The sequence below is a fragment of the Leptinotarsa decemlineata genome, unplaced genomic scaffold (genome assembly GCF_025532065.1).
Source record: "Leptinotarsa decemlineata unplaced genomic scaffold, Ldec_3_MD MMD2_tig00026336_RagTag_RagTag, whole genome shotgun sequence".
Lineage (NCBI taxonomy): Eukaryota > Metazoa > Arthropoda > Insecta > Coleoptera > Chrysomelidae > Leptinotarsa > Leptinotarsa decemlineata.
The window spans coordinates 8,017,868-8,045,296 of record NW_027412692.1 but is presented as its reverse complement, the minus strand read 5'-3'; the positions used below and the strand labels follow the sequence as shown (position 1 = coordinate 8,045,296).

The 27,429-nt window shown below is 34.5% G+C and overlaps 2 protein-coding genes across 10 annotated transcripts in view; one reads left to right on the top strand and one right to left on the bottom strand.

Moving 5' to 3' along the window:
* Positions 1-29: 29 nt before the first annotated feature.
* On the bottom strand, positions 30-4,566 carry Ufm1 (Ubiquitin-fold modifier 1). Of its 4 annotated transcripts, XR_012467422.1 has the most exons (5): positions 4,361-4,561; positions 4,246-4,302; positions 3,373-4,162; positions 1,480-1,610; positions 30-175 (listed from the first exon to the last, which is right to left on the bottom strand). XR_012467422.1 is itself a non-coding variant. In XM_023157534.2 (4 exons), exons 1-4 carry the CDS (start codon positions 4,363-4,365, stop codon positions 105-107), a joined length of 264 nt encoding a protein of 87 aa, XP_023013302.2. In that variant the 5' UTR covers positions 4,366-4,542; the 3' UTR covers positions 30-104. The 4 variants fall into 4 exon arrangements, 3 of the variants coding, with proteins under 3 accessions (XP_023013302.2, XP_074039287.1, XP_074039288.1); XM_023157534.2 differs by lacking the exon at positions 3,373-4,162 and having other exon boundaries at positions 4,361-4,542; XM_074183186.1 differs by lacking the exon at positions 30-175 and having other exon boundaries at positions 1,479-1,610; positions 4,361-4,566.
* Positions 4,567-8,385: 3,819 nt separating this feature from the next.
* Positions 8,386-27,429, top strand: part of rdgC (retinal degeneration C) — a 172,328-nt gene continuing 153,284 nt past the window's right edge. For all 6 annotated transcript variants that reach the window (XR_012467417.1, XR_012467420.1, XR_012467419.1 and 3 more), the window contains exon 1: positions 8,386-8,533. The gene's annotated coding sequence lies outside the window, so the exon portion shown is untranslated. The remainder of the gene's footprint in view (positions 8,534-27,429) is intronic.

Genomic DNA, 27,429 nt, shown 5'->3' with positions numbered 1-27,429 from the left:
ATTTTATTTTACAAGTCAAACAAAGTATATATACAGAAACACTGATATATAATTTCGAAATAGGGTTATACAAAATTCAAGCTAAATTAATAAAATTCCCTAGCCTAGAAGGTGCAACCTACTCGATCCCTTGGAATAATCCTTAGTTCTGAACCATGCTTGAGAAATATGTTTCCTGAAATAAATAAAATTCAACTTCAATTTTGAAATATTTTTTCATCAACAATAATATAACAGTGAGAACAAATTGATGACATTTTTCAAATGGACAATCAATTTATTTATCTGTTAATGAAATGGTCCCATAATTTCCCACTCAGCACTGAATTTGTTTTCAGTCATAATGCGCCGTAACTTTGATTTTCATCAACTTTGGTTATGCAATTTTTTCATTTGGAACACCTCGCGCAATCTACATGAAATTGCCTATCCGAGGATACCAACTAGGCAATTCCCAGCCAGTCCTATGATCATTCACGTTTTTCAAAATATTTTTGAAAGATTTTAAAAATATATATATTTCAATATTTGAAACAAAAGAAACGACAGGGGATTGGACGAGAAGGACCTATTCCTTCGCCGCCGAAGTCGCCGGACCTAACATCAATAAGAATTAGCTAAATTGGAGATTTATCGTACTGCTGTTACTACACAAGAGGACACGAAAATGTAAACCACGCGAGAACTCTCTTTTTAAATATTTTCAGAAAATGGAAGACACACATACAAATGTCTTCCACACAAGGTGGAAGACATTTTGAGAATGTATTATTTGTGATTACTGCTATTATTTTGTTTTAAATTTAAAATGCTGAACATGTACCTACTTATTTCTGAATTCTTTTAAAAATATTTTCAAAAACGCAAATAATCAAAGAAATAACATGTTGGTATCCCCGGATAAGTAATTTCATGTAGAATGCGAAAACATACTAACATACAGGGTGTTTCAATTGAAAAAAATATCATAATCTTCAAAATATAATTGTTGAGTTGTTTAACAGATTAAGCTGAACTTTGCCTTATTGAAGATAAAGTAACATTTGAAGCACCCGGAATAAAAATAAAAGTGCTCAGATCATTACATGCTACTTTGGGGTTTACCAGACATTTTTCAGATCTTTGATAAACATCTCAATTACAATTATTCCGTTCACAGCCGACTTCACTTCTGAATTGTATAAAAAATCAATAACTTGGCAACGGCGCATGGTTACTGTTTTAAATGGTTGTTCGATTTAAAACATTTATATTATTTGCGATCACGAAAAAATGTCACATTCCGTACATCTGAAACTTACTTTAGAATGTGTTTTTTCTGGAGCCATAACTTTCATTCGAAACTTTTTTTATCCATTAGCATTATCGATACATCAAGCAAGTACGCGGTAAATGAAATTTAAACACGACTGGTAATATATATGAATTGACAAAGACTGGTGGGTTTTTTCATGATTATTATATGACTGTCTAAAATACCTGCAGTTTGTTGTGGATTTATGCCAACACCATCATCTGTTATAATTGCTGAGGTTGCTGGGGGCACTTTGAATTCTTCAGCAGCGAATTTCAATACTGCTGTGAAAGGGGTAGCCTCTGGTACACTCAAACTGTAAAAATATTGGTTCAACGTAAAATGAGTTCAAGGATCTTTTATTTCTAACGACAGTTATATACTTTAAGAGAGTTTATTAATGCTGCATACTTTACTATATTTCAATATTGGTAATGAAAACACCTTTAAAAGGGGCACAGTTATATGTGTGAGTATATATCGATTTGCTGAATTATCATCTATATCAAATAATGGACCCCGATATCACGCAGGTAGCTAAAGCTGCCTCACGGTGACTTTAGTGAGATCTCTAACCCGTGGTGACCTAACCGAAACCACAAAGAGCAACTGGTTTCTGTTGATGACTCCGTGCATTTGTGTTGTTTCTGCAACCAAGTTTTCCCTAACCTTGCACTTGGCTATACCTTACTGATGACAATTAATGAGCCAGAAACACGTGTATGTGATTTGCATATGTTCATAGTACTTTGTCCATGAATTTTCCCTGCTTCTGATCATATCAAATCCAATCCCGTGTGTACATCCATTCGTCTTTGACATTATCACGACATCCCACTTGCCATATAGTCATGTGCTCTGCTTGACAGCTAATTTTGAAACTGAAGTCATTCTTGTCAGTTCTTGATAACGTTGCCGTAGGCTGTTGTTGCGGCGTGGAAAGTCCTGATTGGACAATAAATTATTGGCGATTCAAGAATTGCCAATAACTTATCAACAGATACAAAAATTATGGTATATAAATCAGTAATCCAACCCCATTTTGACTACTGAGCATCTATTTTATTCTCTCTTAATTTGAACAAAGTGCAACAAATACAAAAACTACAAAATCGGGGAATGAGAATAATTTTAAAATGTAATAGGTATACACCAATTTCTACCATGCTATCTGCTCTACAATGGCTCTCAGTATCCAAAAGATTATTCTATTGTTCCATGGTTTTCATTTATAAAATATTAAATGAAATGACCCACCCATACTTGCTATCATTAATAACTTTCAATAAGCACATTCATCACAATGCTATTAGTCACATTCATATAAATAGAACAAATACAAGAAATAGTATGAGAAGTTTATTCTTCAAAGGTTTTGTCCATTTCAATGATTTACCTGATTCAATTAAATCTACTCCATTATGGAAATTAAAAAATTATTTTTTGTTCAGTATATAAAGTTGTATTATTTATATAAATTTTCTTGATAATACTATATTTTAAGTTAGCTAACCTATATATTAGAGAATCCTAATTCAATAAATTCTTCTTTACCTTAAATCGATACTTTTTGAAAAAAAAGTTATGTATTATTTTATACCTACTTATTGCTCTCCAGTCTTTGTGTACATCAATCTGCAAATATCAGAATCCTATTCCTGTTTTAATGGAAGATATGGGAATTCAAATTCTAATTTTGGTTGAAAGTATATGTGAAAAAACTATTCAACTAAATTACAAAAATATAATGAAAAAATACAATATATAAAATATTAAAAAGTTTCCACTATACAAAAACTTCAGCCAATTTCTTCAATAATTTGTGTCCAAATGTCTGAGTTGGTAAATTCTTTTGCTTGATTTAACCTATCGATTACATATGTCTTCATTTCAGAATTAATCCCACACACATCTTGAATATGTAGAATGAGATCTGTGTATCCCAATTCCGGACACAGACACACTTCTGAGTCAGTTTGCCACAAATTCCCTTCTTTTCTCATCATACTCCCTGTGTAAACAATGAAATTGAACAGAGAGATTAGAAAGTCTTTAAAATTTTGACAAACGATACTAACATGACGTACATCAACATTTTTAAATAATGTAGTCCAGAACTGTTTGCTGAGAATGCTTCGATCTAACATTTTGTCCAAAATACTCTGCAGTGCAATCTTTTGAACAAGTTTCTCCGTCTCAGATACATCACTCAATGTCAATACACCTATGATGAGATGAAGTAAAGACTCCACTTTGTAGAGAGTCAAAATTTCTTTGACTTCTTCTCTGATGTAAGATTCTTTACCAGTTTCCATAAGTTCACTCCAGTTTTGTAATTTCAAATGATACTGCAAATCGTGAAAATTTTTATCATCTGATATGATTTTCACAAAATCAGATACAGCTTCCTGATAACCAGCAGTTAGAATGAGCTTGCTTATGACATTTTCCATTCGATTCTTTGGAAAAATTGATGTGAATATTCGAACTGGCACATCTAAATTATTTTCAGAGATATTTTCACAACGAAAAAACTTCATGAGTAACTCGTCACAAGCAGTGGAATAAAAACTTGTAGAATAAATTTTGGTTCGGTTTTTCTCTTTCCACCACTTTCCTAAAATATCTAAAAACTCATCTGAACTATTCTGTGATTCGAAGTGTTTCATGGTTTTTTCAAGGAAGCTGCCTAATTTGAAAGACATCTTAATGTCTTCAACTTTCGCAGACTTTGGCCAGTTGGGATCCTCTAGAATATTTATGAAGGTGTCATAGGATGTTAGTATCTGGTTGATGTTTGAAGACGCATTTTCGCTCATTATTCACTTCTTGATAGCTACTGTCAGTTTGATACCTGGCTCGGTTCAGCTGTCAACAAAAACAATTTTATTAATAAAAACTCTGACAGTAACTACCAAAAATTTATCAGAATTAATACAAATTTGACTTACACTTTGAAAGGAAGCTTCGGGTCCGATGTAAGTGTTATTTTGAACGTAACTTTAGATCTGAAATATGAAACATATGTTTCAAGAGGTTATGGGACAAAACTTGTTGTGCACTTACGTCATTTTTGATTATTTCAAGTGAATAACTCACACCGAATACCTTTTGGAATCAAAAATTATATAAATAGGCCTGCGTTATATTTTATTTTACAAAAACTTCTATAATTAAGTGATTGAAAGTGGCGTATTTACAATACAAAACGCCTATCATAGACACTGTTGACAGTGACACTGACAGTAGTGACAGTGACTTTTCTAATGAATAATGACACTGTGACTTTACTGACAGATGACAGCGACTTTAATCGTCTTGTGCTATTCATCTTTTTCATGTAGGTTGATATTTTAAGTTCGAAATAATCCTTGCCACAAGTTTTTCTTAAAAAGATTTCTCCAAAATTGCCTTCTGTGAAATGAATATAGAATACCTGAAGTTTCATCCAGATACATCTATCAGGAATATCAGAATAAAATTAAACGGTAATAAAAAACGAAGTCAATTCACTCATCTTTTAAAAATCGTACAATTTTTCGTGTGCTTCACGTTTGCAGAAGTATTTTATTTCACCTACCTTATTTTACAAATTTGAAACACGTTTTATCGGTAAGATATAATTATGAGTTTTGTGAAACTTAAGTTTCACATTCAAATGTATGGATTAGCTGTTTAATGTTTGATTTCACTATATGCTGAACACATTAGCGACCTTATCGATGAATTTTGTTTAATATTGCATAATCTCGAAACACGCTTCATTTTCATGGGTGTCTTGAATCTTGGTAACAGAAAAAAGTCGCAGGGAGTCAAATCTGGTAAATACAGTGGCTGCATGAATATACAAAGTATTGACCCCAATTTCAATAAGGTAAAATTAGAACATTTCTCAAGCATTACTTTCTTCATGACTCCAACAACTCCACTCGAGATAAAAGAGACAATACATAAAGTGTGTTCTAAAGAAGCCGCTGGAATTGATGAGATAAATGGTAAGTGCTTGAGAGCTGTTAGTGATGCAGTATGTTATCCTTTGTGTCACATAATCAATGAATCATTCAGTACAGGAAAATATCCTGAAAAACTGAAAGTTTCAAAGTCAGTACTGATATATAAGAGGAAAGGTTCCAAGGAAGACATCAACAACTACAGGAATGTATGCTTACAAAGTCAACTAGCAAAAATAATCGATTATTGCTTCAATTTCCGTCTGAGAAATTTCTTGGGAAATAATGATTTATTGAAAGGATCTCAACACGGATTTCGGGATGGAAAATCTACAGAATCAGCTATGAACCAATTATGTAATATGATTTATTCTAGCTTGAATACTAAGGAATATCCTATTGCACTATATTTTGATCTCAGTAGAGCATTCGATACTGTTAATCATGAGCTTCTATTTCAAAAATTAAACCGTATTGGAGTTCGTGGAGTAGCGAATAGATGGGTTTCTTCCTATTTACAAAATAGAAGTCAGATTGTCATGATGAATTCATTCAAATCAAAGTCAACCAATGTTTCTATGGGTGTACCACAAGGCTCAATACTTGGTCCACTGCTTTTTATCCTATTTATTAATGACATGATTTTATCATGTGGTTCCTTGCAAAAAACCATAATTTATGCCGACGATACATATCATATGATATCACAAGATAATCTGGACAAAAGCATTCATCTGAGCAATGTATTCGCTGAGGAATTCTTTCAATGGTGCCTGAATAATGGATTGATTTTAAATGCTTCCAAAACATTCTTCATGGTTTTTCGACAAAAAAATATCAGCAGTGACGCAAGCCCTCTTGTTATAATAAATCATAAGTCAATTGAGCCAGTATCAAACATAAAATTTCTGGGTGTAACAATTGATGAGAATAAACTGACATGGAGAACTCATATCGAAAATCTGGTAGGGAAATTGAGTAGTATAAATTTTATTATCAGACAACTGAAGGACACTGTATCTATAGAGGTTCTCAGAATGGCATATCATGGTCTAGTGTCGTCGGCACTCACATATGGATTGATCTTCTGGGGTAATTCAACACATATTGATAGAGTATTCATTCCTCAGAAGAAAATCATAAGATGCATGATGGGAGTTCGAAATAATGTATCTTGTAAAGCTTATTTCAAGTCACTGTTCTAACTTTACCGTCACTTTATATTTATATTCTAATTATGAATATTAAAAAAGAGCAAGATAGCTACATCATGAAAAGTAGTGAAATTCACCAACACCAAACACGGAATAAAAATGACATTCGCTTACCATTCTCTAGGCTTAGTGTGGGACAGAATTCTACAAAATACCAAGGAATTCTATGTTAAAACCGTTTCAATAGGATCTTTGGTGAGATAAAAAAATTTAATACTTTCAAAACAACATTATTCAATTACCTTAATGAAAATATTTTTTATACAATAGAGGAGTACCTCATTGTTTGATGCACTGTCTGTGAGTTTTTCCTATTTTCTTGTGAGCTCTATAGTGTTTTTATAAGTTGTAATACTATAATATGTTTTGACTAGTTTGATAAGTCTGTATCTGTATCTGTATCTGAGACATGCTACGGTGTTGTTGTTGAGAAAATACGAACAAGCAATAACGAGTGAGCTGTTGTATTATCGTGGTGTAAAAACCATGAATTTTTTTCCACAATGCTGAACATTTTCTTCGTATTGCTCCTCTCAAGCGGCACATAACTTCAAGATAATATTCCTTATTGACCGTGCGACCATGTTCCAAGACCTTCTGATCCACTAAGCCACGGTAATCAAAGAAGACAGTGTGCAAAACCTTTACATTCGATCGAACTTGGCGAATTTTTTTGGTCTTGGCTCTCCTGGACTCTTCCATTGGGACGATTGTACTTTGGTTTCGATATCATAACCATATTCTCATGATTCGTCACCAGTTATGACCCTTTGAACCAAATCTTTTGGTCAAAATTCAGCAATTTTTGAACTAACTTCCCTGCCGGTTCAAACGTCTAAAATTTCCGAAAAAATTGCATGACATGAGCCAACCGATATGGCGACATCATCAGCAACTTCTGTAATAGTGATTCGACAAATCTCCGTAACAATTTTCTCCACTTTCTCAATATTCTCATCAACTATTGATGTGTGGTGGCGTCCAGGGCGAACGTCGCAATTCACATCTTTTCGATCTTCTGTGAAAATTTTGTAGGTACCACTTGTGAGCATTTTTCTAACTCAAAGTACAATCACCGTATGCCACTGTCAACATTTCAGGTGTTTTAAGCACTTAATTCCATCGTAACACAAAATTTGATGCAAATTCTTTGATCTATTTTTTCGATTGCAGAAAATTTCCTAGCACGCTAAAAACTTATAACTTTCATGTCTTTCACCAACAAACTGAACATGCTCAACAGCTGAAACTGTGGAAATTTGTTCGAGACGAATGTACTAACATGAAAAAATTAAAAAATCGCAAATCAAATTTACGTATCCCGCGAAAATTGATCATTCACCTTATTTTTTGAAAAGTCCACGTATTAGAGATTTTTAAGTACGAAAAATCAGCACAACAATTGTACAGTCAGTCGATCAGATTGGAACGACTTTAAAAACAGAATTATAAATTCAAGAAAATATTGACGACGTATATGCAACAAATTTCAGCACTACATAAAATAACTTGTAGTTTTTGTTAATATTTTCAGACAAACTCTGAGGGATTTAATGAAATTAAATCGTTCAATTCTTGTAAAACCCACTAGATTTAATTGACACTGACAGTGACAGATCGTGACTCAATCCATTAAAACAGCAAACTAATTTATGTAATTATTTTCGATTTTTATCTCTCTCACAACTGATCTAAGTAATCTACAGCTCCAACTAGACAAACGGCAATCGTTTCGAAGTATCGAGAAACTAATTTATCAACTCCCCCGTGGAAGAGTACTCTCACTTTGTGGAAAAATACTCCCACCCGAAAACAATGTTTAACTTCGAAAGACAGCAGCGTGAAAATCGCACCTCAAAAACAGGGATCTAAGCACCTGGTCAGCCCACGCTTGCGTCTAAGACGCGACGCATCGTTTGCGGGCGTCCCGACGCTCGCAGTTAGTAACTTATCGCCGCTTATGTCGTGAACGAGGTTTCGCGTCCGTTTCTACAAAAATCAACGTGTTTCCAGATCGACTTCCATCGCCCCGCCTCCTCGGAAATGGCTTAAACATATTTTGAGAAAAATTTAAAGTAAGTGTTTTGTTTTTTTAGGCTCTATATACAGAGCGTATCACATCGAGCAGGCACTGAAACAGTGAGCGAAATAATCGAAAAACGTTCCGTATGAAAGTTATAGATTAATTCGCCAATATGCAGCGTGGTCTCAAAATGTAATTTTTTTAATCGTCCCTCAATCAAAATTGAAATGCAGACAGTATCAAATTCGTTCGAAAATAATGTATTTTTATTCGGAAAAATACATCGATATGATTTTCAGAGAAGTTCTTACGAATTGAAAGGTATGCTAAAATTTCAAGGTACTGGCCTTCAATTCAAATTTTTATTATTTATTCGTTTATCAACTACTAACCCATTTTACAAATTTCAAGTTATCCTTTCATGTAACGGAAAATACACTAAAACTAAAAAGTCTCTATACAACGTAAATAAATTCATGAAAGCGATATTGCAGTGTTACGCTCTGAACCGTTCTGACTTAAAAAATTGATTTTGAAAAAATTATATGTTGTTTCAAATGTTCGGCGAAACATGGAAGGTATAATTAGTGTGACAAATGACTATTTAAAAAGTTTGTAAATTTCTAGTCCATTTCACAAGAAAAGCAATACAAACTCTCCTAAAGCTTCAGGAAAATGTGTTTTTCTGAAAACATTTTTTGAAGAACGCAGTGGTCAAAGATGAATCTTTTCGTTTTCCATTGAGTGAATGTTCAGTTTCAACAATATTTCTGCTTGATGAAATTCATTCTGAACAATTGAAATCTGATTTGAATAAAAAGGTGGCCAAAGTTTGGAGATGTAGGTATTCAAGAAGAGATCTAATAAGAGAACGGTACTAAAAGTATTTATTTATTTATTTATTTATTTATCCACCCTAACAGGTCACATAGGTCTAATTACAAGGATGATCTTATTACTCACAATATAATACACTTAAAAAACGCAAAATTCAGTTACTGACGGGGTCGATTAATGAGTGTGATGATCTCACAAAAACATTTTCACTAGCTGTATAATGACTTTTTTCCTTTAATCTGTTAGGGAATTTGTCCAATCTATATAGATTATTACATTCAATTCATTTGTGAGACGTAACATACGATTAAGTGGGGCAGAAATTCTGTATGTAAAACATCGTATTTAATCTTGTCATTCTGGTTGGAACGTGAAATTTGACTAACGATAAATCAATGAGGTGAGTTTAGTCTATTATTAAGAAGCCAGTAAAATCTGTCTGTCTGTTTAAAATCTCTACGAACGACAACCCTCAGAAGTCGAAACTTGTGCAAGTAAAGAAATGATACTACACATATTTTGCGCCTGGAGAGACAGTACCCTGAATTCATTCCTCAAATGAGATATTCTTACTAAACGGTAGTCTGGCCATACGTGGTATATTTTGAAGTGAAGATATATTAAAAATTTGTTCTGAAGTTTTCCCAATTCTTATAATGTGGAGTGATACTCGCCAAACCATATATTTGATCCAAATTCCAATTTACTTCTAAACAATGTATAGTACAGCAGTTTGATCCAAAGGATATTGTTGAAATTTCTAGTTTCCCTGATGATAAACCCCAACATTTTATTTGCATTTCTTGTAATATTTCTTATGTGAGTCTTGAATGATAATGTATTGTTGAATGTATAAATTCTAGATCTTTTATTTCTATATTTCTTTCAAGAGAGACCTTATTCAGTTCATGACTGAAGAGAAAAGGGGCCTTTCTTGCACATTGACCGACATTAATGAACATTCATCAATATTGAAAATTAATCTACTCTCACAACTTCACTCATAAACTTGTAATGCACTGTTTGGAACCTTTGGTGTAGTATTGAATATTACTGGAGTTTTATCCCAACATCGAACCCTTATTTTCAACACCTAGACACGTGTTTCGATCACCAAGTGATCATCTTCAAGAGTAAGTTTAATCTTCCTTTTGTTTAAAGGTGGTTGACAATGTTTCGTGGTGAATTTCATTAGTTCGGACTTCCATTGTCTAATATGAAAAAATCTATAAAAATTAAAAAGAGATTAGCTGAAAAAGAACAATAATACTTAGCAAAAAACTGAAATTACAATGAGATGAAATACAAACAACAATCAAAAAATTTATTAAATTGAACTATTAACACGAGATGAAAATTAAAAATTATCGGAGAACAGCTAGATTGCGAACCAGTTCTCTGAACGACATACGTGGAGATAACATCATTAATATCTTACCTGCAGATAAGGTTAACGCTACTGTTGTGATGGATACTTATCTCTACGAACACAAGATCGAAGAAGTGCTTCAGAAAGGAAAATGAACGAAGATCGTAAGGCACCCTACTGCATCAATTGAAAGGAAGTTGTATCAGACTTTGAAAAAACACCAAGTCGATATTTCGGAAAAAGAGAGATCATCGTTAACACCGCACCACAGTAAGCTCCCCCCACTTGTATGGACTACCCAAAATCCACAAGATCGCTATGACCGATCATTAGCTCCGGAGATTCTGCGACTCAAAACTTGTCCAGATTTTTACTACCAATAATAAAACCACTGCAAAGAAAAACATCATCTTTTGTGAAGAATTCAAAGGCATTTGGTCGATCTACTAGGGGCAATCGAAGTCAAATAGCAAGATCAACTGATTAGTTTCGACGTGGAAAGCCAACGTTCCTGTCGAAGGAACGTTGGAGGGAAGCTATCCGAAGGTGGAGACCTGAAAGATAGAACAAACTTACCGATACAAATAATCATGGAATTACTAGGATGCTGCCAACTGAAGGACGAATTCTTTACGCAAGATGAGGGACTACCAATGGGATCGCCAGTGTCACCGGTTATAGCCAACATATATATGGAGTGTTTTGAAACTCTGGCCATTGAAGAAGTCCATAAGAAACCCTGAGTCTGGTTGATATACGTGGACGACACCTTCATAATATGGAATCATGGGAATGTAGAACTAGACACCATCCTGAAGCACATCAACAACGTGAGTCCTTCCATCACTTTTACAATGGAGAAGGAAGTTCACAACGAATTGTAATTCTCAGACGTATTGGTGAAGAGGACCGATACTACATGGGAAACATCTGAATACCAAAAACCCACTCGCACGGAACAGTATCTGAACCAGGAATCCAACCACCATCAAAAGATCAAGAGAGGAATCATCAAGATTCTAGTAGACCGTGCTTTTGGGTTCTGTAATACAAAGGAAGGCCTGGAAAAGAAACTGGGCAACATCAAAAATGACTTTCAACGCAATGGTTACTCCAAAATGATGGTGGAACAGACTTTTGCTAGAAGACACCAAGAGCCTCTCAAGGAAGAGAAGCCGCCACAACCAGTACTTGTACTTTCCTACATCAGAGGATTATCGGAAAGATTAAGAAGAATTGGGTCCAAGTATAACATCAGAACCCGCTTCAGATCTGAGAACACTTTCCGTAGCAGCCTCATGAAAACTACGCCACCAAACGCGGACTGCGATTCCAAGAACTGCATTTACCGGATACCCTGCGAGTGCGTAGAATCATGAAACTAAGAGGTCATTGAAAGTTCGCATTGCCGAGCACAAGAAACACACAACGAGGAGAAACCAGCAAATCAGGAATAGAAGAGCATGTTTGGACTCATCAACATAACCATCAAGTGGTTTCAAACTGAAATCATCCACAAGGAGGAACACTGGTTTAGGACAAAATTCAAAGAAGGCGCATATATGTTGTCCAACAACGCATTTAGCCAAGCTAGCGTAGAGATACGTAACATATGGAAACCTATCAAAAGGAACATGACCAACTCCCGCCAAGCGGTCAGCTCCCGCTAAAATCGATGAAGCGAAAAGGGGGAATAGGTGAAAGCACTCGAATCACCTATAAATAGTCAGATCTCGAAGAAATAAGTCCAGTTAGCACCCGAAGACGATTGTGGATACTAACAATCGAAACGTCGTGAAGTAACTTGGCTTGAAATCTTTTAATTTTCATTTCTTGTTAATAATTTTTAATTTTCATCTCGGGTTAATAGTTCAATTTTTTTAATTTTTTTGATTGTCGCTTGTATTTTATTTCATTATAATTTCTGTTTTTTTGCTTGATATAATTGTTCTTTTTCAGCTAATCTCTTTTTAATTTTTATAGATTTTTTTTCAGGTCTTTCAAATCAATTTATATCTATTAGACAATGGAAGTCCGAACTAATGCAATGTTTAATTTTCCTCTTGAAGATGATCACTTGGTGATCGAAACACGTGCCGAGGTGTTGAAAATAATAGTTTCGTGTTGGGATAAAACTCCAGTAATATCCACTCATAAACCTTGTCCAGATCTTTTTTTAGCATTACACTACTTCTCACTGATTGTACTAGTTAATGAATTTTTAGGTCATCACCAAACATTAGACACTCCGAGAATTCCAACACTGCTGGCAAACAAAAAATGAGGGACCTAAATTTGATCCTTGTGGGACTCCAGAAGTAACTTAAAATTTTCTTGAATATGAACCATGATATTTTACAAGTGAATCTCTGTTTTCCAAATAGCTTTGGAACAATTTGAGAATATTTTCAGTTAACCCATAATGACTCAACTTCAACAATAAAATATCATGATATACTTTATCGAAAGCTTTTTGCACGTTTGTGTAGATAGCATCCAGTTGAGATTTGTTCTCAAGTACCTCGTATGCTTTGTGAGTGAAAGTTACAAGTTTGACTCTATAGATTTATTTCTTACAGAACCGTTTGACTCTGTCTTGATATACTTTTCAACAATCTGTTGTATACAATATGTTCAAATAATTTAGCTGGGGCACACTTAACAGATATTGCCTATGCTTTTCAGATTTGGAAATTAGAGATACTATAGATGTTTTCCACGCAGAAGGAAACACATTAGTAGAAAAAATTAAATTGATAATTAACCTTTCTTTCCCAAAATTTCTTTCCCAAATAAATAATTCTGTTTAAAATGTTTCCGATTTGAATGAAATAAAAAACAAAAATTTGAAGAAAAAATTGAACCTGTTTTTGGGGGTATCTGAAGATTTCAAGTGGAAATCTTATATTAAAGTGTATATTTTGTATCAAGTATCGGTCATTTCTATCATATATTCGAAGATTGCCTGGTTTACACATTCCTTGACGTATCTACTCATTCGATTTTGAACAGATCTTCATCTTTGACCAATTTACTTCATTAAAATATCAAATCGACATCCCGTTTCGTCCCAAAACTAGTTTTCTACTGTATTAATGGGGGGAAGGTAAATTATAGATTATATTTGGATGATAAAGGAAATCTAAATAATCAACCTACATAGTTTCACAAATATATTAGTTAACTACAATAAATCCTCCAACACCCACATATCTTTTATCAGAATTTATTGATCTGGGATTTGAAACAACGCGCACAAGATTTAGTTAGAAAAAACATTCAAATACTTGGTGAATACCGAAGGAAGAGAAATATATTCCCAGTGTGTTTTTCCACTGGACTGAAATTGTGAATATATCGAGATTAAATGTATTTATTGATTGTTGACCAAAAGGCGTATCAAAGTTGACCATATATCTGAATCAGATAATTCCAAATCATCAGTACCAAACGAGAAATGGATATAATTAGCATTCGAATAGTCAGGATGGTTCTGAGACAGCTTGTGAAATTATCAACATATTCTACACAGAACATGAAGCTAATCAGCATAGTAACCGATGTCGCCGACACCGAAGAAAAAAAACCTGGTTTACTGGCGAGTCGCCATGAGTCATGGATTTAATTTATTTTTTATATACCCTATACAGTGTGGTCCAAACGTAAGGAATGAATACACTACTTGCGTTACTGATGATTTGAAAAAATCTAAAACGATCGATTTTTATTTATAAAATGATATAATGGCAATTGAAAAAGCCCCCTTGAAACAACTACTTCCATATAAACATTCATTTGCACGAAACAAAACTTCCGAAACAACTACTTTCATTTGAGGACTATTTGACTTATAGAACACAAATTTTCAGGGTGAACGACCCTATCAGCGTCCAACTACTAGTTACCCGGGGCGTACTCCAAGGAACTGTATTGGGACCCATCTCATTTCTTATATATATGAACATTTTTCAAATTTCAGCTATAATTTTTGTCGAAAAAAACGTTGTATAAACTTTATTTCGAAATTAATTGCTTTCTTTCTTCCTTGAGAAGATCCCCACTTTTTTATATACAGGTGAATTTTATAAATCTCAATTTACTGAATGCTGAGGAAACCCAGATGTCAGTATTAAATTTTTGATGAAATAGTGAACTGTGATTCGCTTCTGGTAACATGAAAATTCTCTTTTGATCGCTTTATTGTGAGGATAAACTAATTTCTAAAATGGAGATCCAGGGTGAGTGGGTCTATTCGACCCTCCACCGCAACTCGCAAGGGTTTATTGTGGCTCACACCTATTCCCAATCAACCAAATAGGCCCAGCTTCTAAACGAAGTTAAGTTTGCATGGTGAGTGGTCGTTCAGGTCAGATGGTAAGAGTACGGCTCTGCCGAACTCTAAAAACCTGATTTGCTCCCCAGAGGGGCAGGCACAAAGTATGTGCTCTGCTGTTTCATCATTTTCCAAACATAGGCGACACACACTGACTTTCGACAGTCATAGTATCTGCATATCATGATTCAAATAACAGTGACCTGTAAGAAGGCCTGTTAGACATCGTAGTTCATCCCTACTGTAGTCCAACAACTGTTTGGTATCAAACTTCGAAGGGTGAATAAACGCCTTGGAGCGAGTCAATCCTGGAAGTTTCTGCCAATGACAGATTCTGGTCCGATGAAGCTGCTTGGAGCACCCTCTTCTGCAAGGGAGTCAGCAGCTTCATTGCTTTCCAGGCCAGTATGGCCAGGAATCCAGACCAGAGACAATATGTTAAGTCTTCCTATCAAAGAGAGTCGTTTTTGGCAATTTGCTACCAATTAAGACGTTGCTCGGTAGGAGCCAAGAGCTTTCAATGGCGTTTGACTGTCCGAGAATGAATGTTTTAATTGACTTGTGTATGAGGTTAAATTGTTCCAATCTTTCCACACACAATTCTATAGCATTAATTTCCGCTTAAAATACAGTCGCATAGGACCCTAGGCTGATATCTCTGTCCTGGGTCTGCGACTGAAAACACCAATACCTGAACCGGAAGGTGTTTTTGATCCATCTGTGAACCAACAACTGTCTGCTCTTAAATATTTCTTTCTCCCACAGGATCCAGTCCTCTCTACTCGAGAAGAGTACTTTATAAGGCAGTTTGTAGTTGACAGTTGAAGTCAGAGGTCATTTCCAGAATGCTGTGACTTCCAGTGTCAACCAACAGGCTGCTGTACTCTGCATTGAATTGATTTGTGCTATTGGCAATGTGCACAAGTCTATATGCAGTCCATCTAGCCTCTCTCTCCAGAAAAATGTGGAGAGGATGTCCATCTAGAAGGATCTTCTTGGCCGCTGACGGTGTGGTACTAATGACACCACTGATGGCCAGACAAGCCTGTCTCTGTAAGCCAGACAGCTTCGCCTGGGTCTTTTTCTATAAAGCCTTCGGCCACCAGACAATTGTTCCATAAGTGATCATTGGTCTGATAATCATCACATAAATCTAACGGATTTGTTTGGGACCTAAACCCCAAATTTTACCACAAATCATTCGACATGTCCTTAGGGTCAGTCTAACTTTGTGTTAAACTTTTTCCAAGTGAGCGTAGCAGGTGAGTTTTTTATCAAGGATAATGCCAAGATATTTCACCTCCGTTCCAAATGGAATGACCTCTCCATTGAGCGAAAGTGGCGTTATATCGTCCAATTTTCTCCTCCTGGTGAAGGGGATTATCGCAGTTTTGCTGGGGTTGACAGACATCTGCTCCCTCAGGCACCAACTGTGAACAACGTCCAACGTGCTTTGGAGGATACTACAACCTAACCCTTGCCGACGTGGACCTTGCCAAGATGACAAGGTCATCTGCATGAACTTGCAGATCTACTTTTCTTCTGTCAAAGGCATCAGGAGCGACCATAGAAGGGGAGATAGTACCCCCCCCCCTTGAGGGCAGTCCCTGGTGACCCTGACCCTGACCCTAATGGCCTCGCCTTGAAGAGTCGTAGTTGGAGTTCTGTTCACCAACATGGCATAGATCCAGCCAGTTATGGTCGATTCTATACCTTTCCTAGCCAGAGACGATCCTATAGATTTAGGTAGTGCTATAGTCCTACTGGTGGTTATTCAGGGGGATGCATATAATGCCACCCTCCTGATGTATCCGTCCAGTATCCTCTCAAGTCCTTTCAACAGGAAGGGTATAGGGCTGATTGTTCGTCCAAGAGAGGTTACAAATTCACTATTTTAGAGCAAGCTGCGAGTTATTTCAGCCATGAATTAGACAAACACATTCATTTAACTGCTTATAATCAATATATACGAAAATAGAGAAGGTGTGGACGGAACGATCAGTTTTCTCTAAGGAGGTGAAACTGGACTTGATAAAAATCAGTTATTTAAATCTTCTTGTCATGTTACTAACACTCACCAAAGTTGGGATATTATTTAAACGTGTTGGAAATTCTGGCACTTCCAACATTGCCCGTTGCCTTGAAAACTCTATATTGTGATTACTATCAGCCTAATGAAAAGCATTTTAAAGAAAATTTTGCAAAAATGATTTCTTCTTTATCAGGAAGATAACAGTTTAACATCTCCGTCGGATTTGTTGTAAATCTTTATCTGTTGTGTACATTTGTTGAGGAATTACGTGTTTGTCGAATGCCAATCTGTTGAACAAAAATAATCTTGTTGGAAGTAATCAGGTGAGGAAAGAAGGCAAGCGAAGTCGATCTGAAGCGAAACATATACATTAAAATAAAGTAGAATTTCTAAAATAAACGAACGCTATCAGCTGATGCTGCTATTTTTAACCACCATCAACAGAAAATGCAAGGTTTCATTGAGAGCAAGCACAAATTTCACCGACTCGTAAATTTTTATAACGATCGAATTTTATTCCGTTCGTTAGAATGAGCACGATGGTTCGTTCATTATTAAATTATTAGGGGAATCTTGAGTTTGAGTGACACGTTCGCATTTGAAAAACAAAAACAACACTACTTTTGATAAATGAAGCCATGGTAATTGCACATATGTTATTTACCTTCGACAGAAAATAGCTCGGTAGATGATTTATTTCTGCTCATACTTTTGAAATAACGAGTAACTTGTTTTTGAATGTTTTATTCAATTATTGAAAAAATATACTGCATAGAATTGACTCAAGAGAGGAATTGAGATCTCCTTAGTGCTTTCGAGAATGTTCGAATGTATATAAGTGTCCAAGGTAAGGAAAGTTAGCATGGCAAAATTGAAAACGGAGTCGGTTAAACTAGAAAGAAGCTGCCCATTTTTGAGATCCTTTACGCATGCCGTTTTAAAATTCAGAAAATTCCGATTAGTTCTGGGGATATTCAAGAAAAAACAAAGCTTGCCAATTTGGTTTAATTTTTTTCAGGCGGGATTCAAGTAGATATTGAAAAAAACAAAAATAATTTTCTCTTGGCCACTTTTTAAACTGTATAAGGTGGCGTTTACAGATTTTTCATACGGTAATTTGCCTTCAAAAAACGTCACCAACTACAACACTTTAATATTAACCGAAACAAAAAAAGATTCACTTGATTTACGTTCAAATTTTTAGTGAAAATTTCAAAGATGGCCACCATTTTCGTTCAATCTGCAGTTTTGAAACGTTATTGAAATAAACTCTAAAAACAGACATGATGACAATAAGTAAAAATCACTAAAATTATATATTTAGTTTTTGAGACCCTATTAATGGGGGACGGTATTATTATGAGCAATATTATTAATATTTTGATAAAATAAAACTGAAAAATATGGCATACCGCCATTATATCTTGAACGCCAATGAAGCGAATTACGTCACATTAGAGTAAACAAAGGAATATGATATCTTGTATAATACAACAATAATTCTCCACACTAGTGTTTTATAGTTTTCTTTACGACTTCATATTGTTCACAGTTCCCTTTTTTTTGTTATGCTTTTGAATCAAAAGTGAGCCATGGAACCAGGAATTATAATGGCACTCAGCGGTAATGTGCCTAGATTCGACTTGTTGATGCTGGAAGAATTTCTGACATCAAACAAAGTCTTTTGTTCGGCAGAATTCAGAAATGTTCAAATTTCCATGGGAGTACAATATCAATATTTTGCATGCAAATAATAAAAATAAGTCCAAAGCCTTCGAAAGATACTTGTAGTTTAATATTAGAGGTTATATAGAAATGATATTTCTAAAATTACAAACTAACCACACACTTACACATTCATTCTTTCATTTTTGGTTCTCCAGGGCATCTTATGGCAATGATGCAGTGAATTAGGAACAGTTGAAACGCTCAGGAAATCTGTGCGAAATAAAAGGTAACATAATAAGGATGGAAGAAACGAGAGATCAAACCTAACCTCAAAAAAGTTTATTTATTATTGAATATAGTCTTCGTTCAAGATAATACTGGTTATTGTATAAAAATTCGGTTGAATACTTATGTCAATGTAATTTCCACAAAAATGAAGCTGGCTACTGGGCAATAGTCCCGTTGAATCTCGTCTTGCAAGTTTTAGCCACAGATTTTGTGTTGACTTTCTTGTACGGGACGAACACAAATAACTTGCTCGGGGTTTTCATTGAATGACATTGAATTTTACACTGAACTTTTCTTTTTTCGGAAATATAATATACGTTGTAGTTATAATATATTTCCCAACTTTATAAATAGAACAGTATTTGAACACAGAGTAGGTATACGGATAAAATGATCATTTTCATAAATAAAATAATTTAATAATTCCATGTCAACTTCCTAATTCTGTTTTGTTCCTAGGGAGTTTTGAAATATAATCGAGTAGTGATAGGATATACATTCATCATTTGAATTTATCAGTTCAATTGCAAGGAAAATTGTACTTATGTCTAATTTTTCTACAATTCTCTCATTACTATCTAAAAGGGACTACATTTATCTCGATAGCTGTGATTTGCTAAAAAACAGAATCAAAAGTCTTATCTTCTTTCTTCATGGATATAATTAAATAATGACAGAAATAGCTTCAGACCATCAATATAAATTTTTGTATCATTTTGATTTCGCACTGACTAAGAAATTCCATTTCAACAAGTTCAGATTCCATGTATTATACCGTCAGCGTCCCACATTCCTTAATATATTATTGAATGTTCCAGTAATAGCATTTTCGTTATAACTTATCGAAAGAGTAGAAGCGATAAAAATTCTTAAATCTCCGACATTTTTCTACAGAATATAAAATGCCTATTGAGAAAATTTGGAAACCTATATGCATACAGACTCGCTCACATGTGAGATATTTTTATTCATGATTATAGTGGAGGTATAGTGAAAATAAAGTTCCTAGGAACAGGAATTTTTCAGAAAATCGTGTATTTCAGTTTGAAATATGTTTTGCTTTTATTTATTTACGGTTACACTATTCTACAGGATGAACCCAATTACAGAATAGAGTATAATAAATAATAGTTCAAAACACTAAAAAAATACGCTTCAATAGCAACACAATATAAAACATAAAAAATAATTTTAAACTTATTCAAGATTGTGTTTAACATCGATAATGAGTCTTATGGTTTGATTTAACTAATGACTTTTAATAAGTCTGAAATCAGAATGAAACTATTAACAAAAAAATTGATTTTGTTGTAAAAAAGCGTAGGATGCTTTAAATTCTATTTTTATAATGGCTCCAGGCTGAAAAACAACTCCTAACTAAGTATTTATTGAGTTCATCAACCACTCCACAACGCTGGCTCACAAAGTAGTTCGACATAAAACTATTTGAGTTTTTAATAACCCTCATTTTATTAGTGAAAAATATCGATTTCTTCGCAACATTATAAATTTCTACTGATTCACGCTTGTTTTCACATCCTGAGTTGATGTTTTTATTCTTGTTTCTAGTTAGAAACTATTTATTTAAAAACGAACTGTCAGTTCCATGATTGATTTTGACGTTTTAGAAAGAAACGGTTACATAATTTACATTTCATTCAATAGTCACATAAAACAATAGTTTGGCCTTTAGCAGAGAGTACAGATATGGCTCTCCAAAAGCTTCAGCGAATATAAACAAGAATGAATAAATCGACGTTCTCAACTTATCAAAGATTTTATAAACTCGTTCGATCTCTTTCAGCTCATCGAAAAGTCTACCCGATTAACTGACATCATTCTCGTTTCTCACAAGGAAAGGATTTGGAAAAATCTGAAATTTTATCACAGTCACTAGTGAGATGGTGACTGTGGCATGGTGATGGCATCAAGAGTAATGATTTGGAATAAGACGGAATATTCCTCAAAATTATCAAACTCTGATTCTTTTTTGATAAATCAATTCACTTTTCTCATAAACTCTATCATTACCAGTTGTCAATTTCCAAAATTTTGAGTTAGTTGGTTATCCTTCTGGCTGAGTGTAACTCACCTACAGTGCTTTCTGACTTGAGAGAAATTACAATTCTCCCGTGTCTCTATAAATTAGGGGAATTGATACTCAAAGATTAATAATTATGTCGATGAAAATCATATCATGGCATCTGTACGATTAGGATTCAGACCAAGGCTCTTCTGACACTTACCGACAATATTTTTAAAGCTTTAAATAATTAGAATTTGACCTGTTTGGTACTTCTGGATTATAGCAAGGCTTTTGACACTCTTGATCACGAGTTATTGTGTAACAAACTTGTCTACTTTGGTTTCCCTCGGAAAGCAGTTTCACTTTTGGCAAACTATCTGAAAAATCGTACTCAAAGAGTACGGGTATCAAAATGAAAAATGAGCGCCACAAGGATCTATCCTTGATCCCTTGCTTCTCAGATTGTATATCTGTGATATTTATCTGTTCGTGAAAAAATGCAGACGACACGCAGTTATATTTCTCCTTTTCGTCTCGTGATTCTACATCTGCTCAATCATATATAATAACGATTTTCAAGTCATTTTTGACATTTCTACGGCCAATAAGCTCAAGCTCCATTTTGATGAATCTGCAATAATGATGTTTTGACCTAAGAAGAACAGAGAGCTTTCACTTTTTGAATACGCATCGATTTGATTCAGAACTTTGCTTCACTAAACATGTCAGTTATTTGAACCAAACTTCTTATAACGTTCTTAGGTAGCTGTTTCCAAATCGCGATTTGCTCAATACAAACTTAAAAGTTAAGACTATGCGACAGTATTAGTGGGCCTGCTTTAATACAATCGGATGCTCTTCGACTACAGAATAACTGTCTACGTATTTCGTTCGCTATCCTCAAATATGACTATATATCCTCAGCCATGCAAGAATAAGGATGATTGAAGGTTGACAAAGTTAAAACACTGTATCTACACACCAACACACATATAGCTTTGCTATTTTGTCAACTTGATTACTTACTGAAGAAGCTTAGAACATTCTCAACCACACGGAGCCGTTCAGTTTTAGTCATCCCCTAACATATATGTGTAATGGCTTACTGCGTCAAGTTAATCTTATCGTGACAATTTTTAAACGATTCGTCTAAATCAGGGGCCTCGAAACTTTGTAGCCTTCGGGCCATAATGATTTTTTCAGTTTGTTCCAAGGGCCAATTTCTGCCCTTAACTATATTTCTAGACTAGGATAGTCGCAAAGTGCGTGACCTAAGCAAACTTACGCTTTTTTTGCATTTCAATTATTATTGTGTATTGTGACACTTAACGACATCTAGTGGCAAGTAGTGGTACTATGTACTATCTTTTTCAGCTACCCGCTAGGTGGCATTAGGCGTAATCAAATATTTGGAATTACCGCGTTGGTTCGAGAAAGTTCTGGTTCTAGCTAGCGTATTCCGATCACCTCGAGATGGCAGTAATAATTGCATATAAAAAGGCTAGCGGCACAACTGCGAGTTAGTCTGCGTAGGAAAGGCGAAGGAAGTGAAACTGTCTATTGTGAAATAAAGTAATACCCGTCAATAAAAGTATTTTGAATTGACTTATTGTTTTTGTGTGTGATTTGTTAGTATGGAAAAGAAGCGAAAAATCGACAGTGAATGCAGAACGTTCCAAGAAAAATGGAACTTTCAGTATTTTGTGATTGAGTCCAGTAATAAGGCGCTATGTTCAATTTGTAATGAAACCATAGCTGTTCTCAAAGAATATTTCATTAAACGACCCTATGAATCGAAACATCTTCAAAGTTACTCCAAGTATACAGGAAGTTTGCGGAAGGAAAAATTCGAAGCTTTGAAACGCGGACTCAAATCGCAGCAATCTTTGTTTACCAAAGTGAATATTGAACAAGAGTCTGCAACTCGCGCCAGCTTTCTTGTGGCTCTTGAAATCGGAAAACGTGGCAAACCATTCACCGATGGAGAAATGATAAAAGAATGCTTGATTGCAGTAGCCGAAGAAATATTCCCCGAAAATGTAAATTTATTTAAAAGTGTCAGTTTGTCAGCAAACACCGTGGCTCGAAGGGTGCAAGACATCGCAGAAAATATATCATCTCAACTGTCTGACAAAAATGGACATCATGAGTGGTTTTCTCTAGCATTGGATGAGTCAACGGATGTGTCAGATACTGCTCAGGTGTTGATTTTTATTCGCGGAGTCGATAAAAGCTATGAAGTGTATGAAGAACTTCTTGATATTGATAGTATTCACGGCACGACAACTGGGGCAGATATTTTCAAGGGAGTTGAAAATGCCAATAATAAAAAGAACCTTCGATAGAGAAATTTGAAATCTATAACAATTGATGGAGGCAAAAATATGTATGGTAAAAATAAAGGAGTGGTTGCACTTGTGTCAAAGGCTGTAGAAAATGATGGTGGTTCAAAACCATTAGTCTTACATTGTATCATTCATCAACAGTCCTTGTGCGGAAAATGTTTGGATATATCTGAAGTTCTAAAACCAGTCATATCAGTTGTTAACTTCATCAGATCCACTGGGCTCAATTACCGACAATTCCGCGAGTTTATTCAACAGATTGGAGAAAATGATTTACCATATCATACTGCCGTACGCTGGCTTAGTTGCGGAAAAGTCCTTAAGCGCTTTTTTGAACGTCGAACAGAGATCGATTTTTTTTTAAATGAGAAGCAGCGCCCTTTTGCCGATTTAGAAAATAGTGAATGGATGTGGAAGTTAGCCTTCTATGTCGATTTGACAAATCATATGAAAGAACTGAATTTGAGATTGCAAGGAGAAAAATAATACTATATATTTCAATCGCAATTACGTGAAAATTGTTTCACAGATCTTGAAACATGTGAAATATTCAGCCACACTACAGAGACTGAATTTCCCGTCAATTTTGCAATCGAAACTTTGAGTGCGTTGAAGATACATTTTGATATTCGTTTTTCAGATTTTGATGTCATTTTGCGAATGAAATTAAGCTTTTTCAAAATCCTTTTGATTCTGACATTGAAACCCTGGCTCCGGAAGTCCAAATGGAAATTATTGATTTACTGTGCAGAACAAATATCAAAATTCATCTTTGTTGGAATTTTATGAGAGTCTTCCACTGGAACAATTTGATAATTTGCATAAATTTGCTCGTGGGTTGTTTTCTGTTTTTGGTACTACTTACTTGTGTGAGAAAACGTTTTCCAAGATGAAGTACACAAATAATGTTTACAGATCTCAATTAACCGATGAGCATTTTAAATCTCTTTTGATAATTGGTACAAGTGAAATTGATCCACAACTACAAAGTATTGTCGGCGGAAAATCACAATCATAAATCTCATTAGTGTTTTTATTCTACTGTGATTCATTTCAATTATTTGTTAGTTATTAATATGCTTAAACTTAGATACTTAAGTTAAGTTTTCTTTGTCACCATTTCTGTCGTTAAGTTTTACCTTGCAAGTAAATAAAACCGAGTAATTATCATTCTGTGTTTTCTTCTTCAACTTATCACAGGAATATAACAACAATTAGGTAATCATTGGCTGTCGCGGGCCAGATTGATGACAGTAAATCATTGGCTGTCGCGGGCCGGATTGATGACACTGGCGGGCCGGATTTGGCCCACGGGTCGTAGTTTGGAGACCCCTGGTCTAAATTACTTAGTGTAAAAAACAAAGTTTATCTATTTCAAATACTTAAAACGACAATTGTATCAATGTTTATAAGAATTTGACAGATATTCTAAAATGTGCATTGTAAAAAAAGTAGCCAATATAATTGTATTTATGGCTCAGTATTTTGCGTATACTGGCTACCACATAAGAGGAAGACATATGCTTTCGCGGACTTTCATTTAGAACTATTTAAGATAAACATTCTTACGTACATTATCTGCATGTAACTCCAACGGTATAGGCAACGCACGCTAAAACAGATATCAGGAAGCAATCATTATTCCAACTCACTTAATACTTATCGTTATATTATGACCAAAATTACACAAAACCTTTGTAAATTGTAGCCTATATGTTATTCTGATGTAAAAGCTGTGTTTATATGAAGTTTCATCTGAATCTGTTCAGTCGTTTAGGCGTGGAAGAGCCACAAACATACATATATACATTTATCCATCCTCACAATTTCTCACATTTATAATATTAGTATAGATTGTCAGATCCTTCAATACTTTTTGCATTGATATTGAAAATATGAGGTTACTTTTCCTTAGTCTTGAAAACTATGTGAAATCTATTTTCATTCATAATTAGTTCTTCGTATATTGTTTAATTAATTTTTTCTCATATTCGTTACTAGTGAAATATACTTAGTGTTAATACATATTTACTCACTATCTTTCATATGTAAAATGAGAATATTTTTTGGATTTATTCTGTTTTTATTCCTAGTCGAGCAATAAATAAATGAATGAATAAAAACGTTATCGGATTTCATACAAACCTGACAACAGGTAAATCATTCTCCAACAAATTGCCATCACAATAACCATTCACGGATGGTTGAAACAACTGTGGATCGAGTGAAAGGCTGTCTACATGGAATAAAATTAGTATTCACTGACCCAATTAGGAGGGTTTGCCAAATGGGATTTCAGAAATCGATATGAAAAACTAGCTAGCATATTCGCCATGGTATTTGAAAGCTCATAGGTCGGAAAGAACCGGACTACTATTTTAATTATCACAGCTAGATCGAAAATGATTTTCATTTGCATGGAAATTGGTTGACGTCTCGTGGGAAAGACAATGGAATAAACAAAGGACGATTCCTTTGTTTTATTTCAGCTTCAGCAATTCCCGTTAGATAAAATGATAACATTATGCCACCAGAAATTCTTTCACGAAATGTTTTGAAATATTTTCCTCTGAAAAGATTATGTCAGCTGAAACACATTTTTATTTGGATGGTGACGGTTAGAAGATATAACGGATGTGTTTGTTAACTTTCATATATTCTCTTTTTTTGTCGCCCACATAAATAACTACATGAGTGGCATCAAATGACACTGACATTTCACAGCTGAAGTAAATTTTCGCAAAGAGAGAATGAAAATTTAGATGAATTGCCTGTTGGAAAACTTTTTAACAACACAAATAGTGGCAATTGAAGTAGAAAATTTCGTTCGAAAACCAAATCAAAAACATAGGTCTGATATAATGATGAAAAGAGGTATATTTCCAGGAGAGATTGATTTTTGTGAAAAAAAAATTGGCTTTCTACTTCCCCATCTTTATATAGAAAATATGGAAATCTTCCAAGAAAGGAAGGAAAAAATCAATTTGAAAAATCAAACAATATGTGTCCCATATAAAACTCCACGGGCAAATATATGAAAATGAAAGAGAATATCCATATTTCGTGAAAGCAGATGATTTTAATGTCAAATGGTCCTCTTATTTACGTAGAGATCCAGCTCTAGGCGTCATCCGTTAGGGCGACACTGAAACTCGTGTTTTAAGATACCGCCCGGTTTGACCAACATAGCATTTCTGCCAGCTTTCACAGTTAAATTTGTACACTATATTGTGGTGTTTTTGTTTTTTGGTTCGAGAAAAAATGCTTTTCAATTGATTTTCATTCGAAAAGGCCACTTTAATTTGTTCGGTACTGAGTAGCATTTCAAGTTTATCAGATACATTTTCTACAGATTGAATTTTGTGATATTTGGGTTTTAACCCTGTATTTGGGAAGGGGAACTTTTTTTCTTTAATAATTTTTGTTATAAGGGCTCTAGGATAATTATTTTCTACTAGATAATTCTCAATTAATTGTAGATTTTTGTTATGGAATTCAGAATTGGAAATGGCAATTGCTTTTGAATTCAAATTCCTTTCAATTTTAATTGTACTGTGATATTTATATTTTGAAAAATAATTTATAAATCTTTCAGAAAAAGTTGGTTTGCGGTTTGCATCTTTGGTTATTTTAGTATCTAGAAATGATAATGATTTTTTTCCATTTCAAGAGTAAATTTCAGTTTTGGATGAAAACAATGAAAAGTAGTTAATATTATTTCAGTTTCATTTTTTGGAATGGAAGTAACAATATCGTCAACATATCTTTTGAAAAAAAGCAATGAACGAAATATGGATATTCTCTATAATTTTCCAGATAATTGCTCCCTAAGTTTTATATGGGACACCCAGTATATACAATGATGTGTGGATCATGCAAAGATTGGCATAAGATATTACCATTTGATGCCCATATTATGAAAGTGCATGAAAAAACTATTCCGCTATCTTGGGCGTTCGTCAGAAAAGTCTTACTTTTGATAACTGTATCATGGGCAGTGCCTAAAAAACTGGTCTGCCATGTTGGGTTATCCGTCATATTGGATTTAGT

Bases quoted from the DNA above. Each gene is read 5' to 3' on its own strand.
- Ufm1 (XM_074183186.1), bottom strand. From the start codon at position 4,113: ATGAGCGAAAATGCGTCTTCAAACATCAACCAGATACTAACATCCTAT. The intron at 1,611-3,372 runs GTTAGTATCGTT...ATATTTTTACAG, and splicing joins AAAATGTTGATGTACGTCAT to TTTGAGTGTACCAGAGGCTA.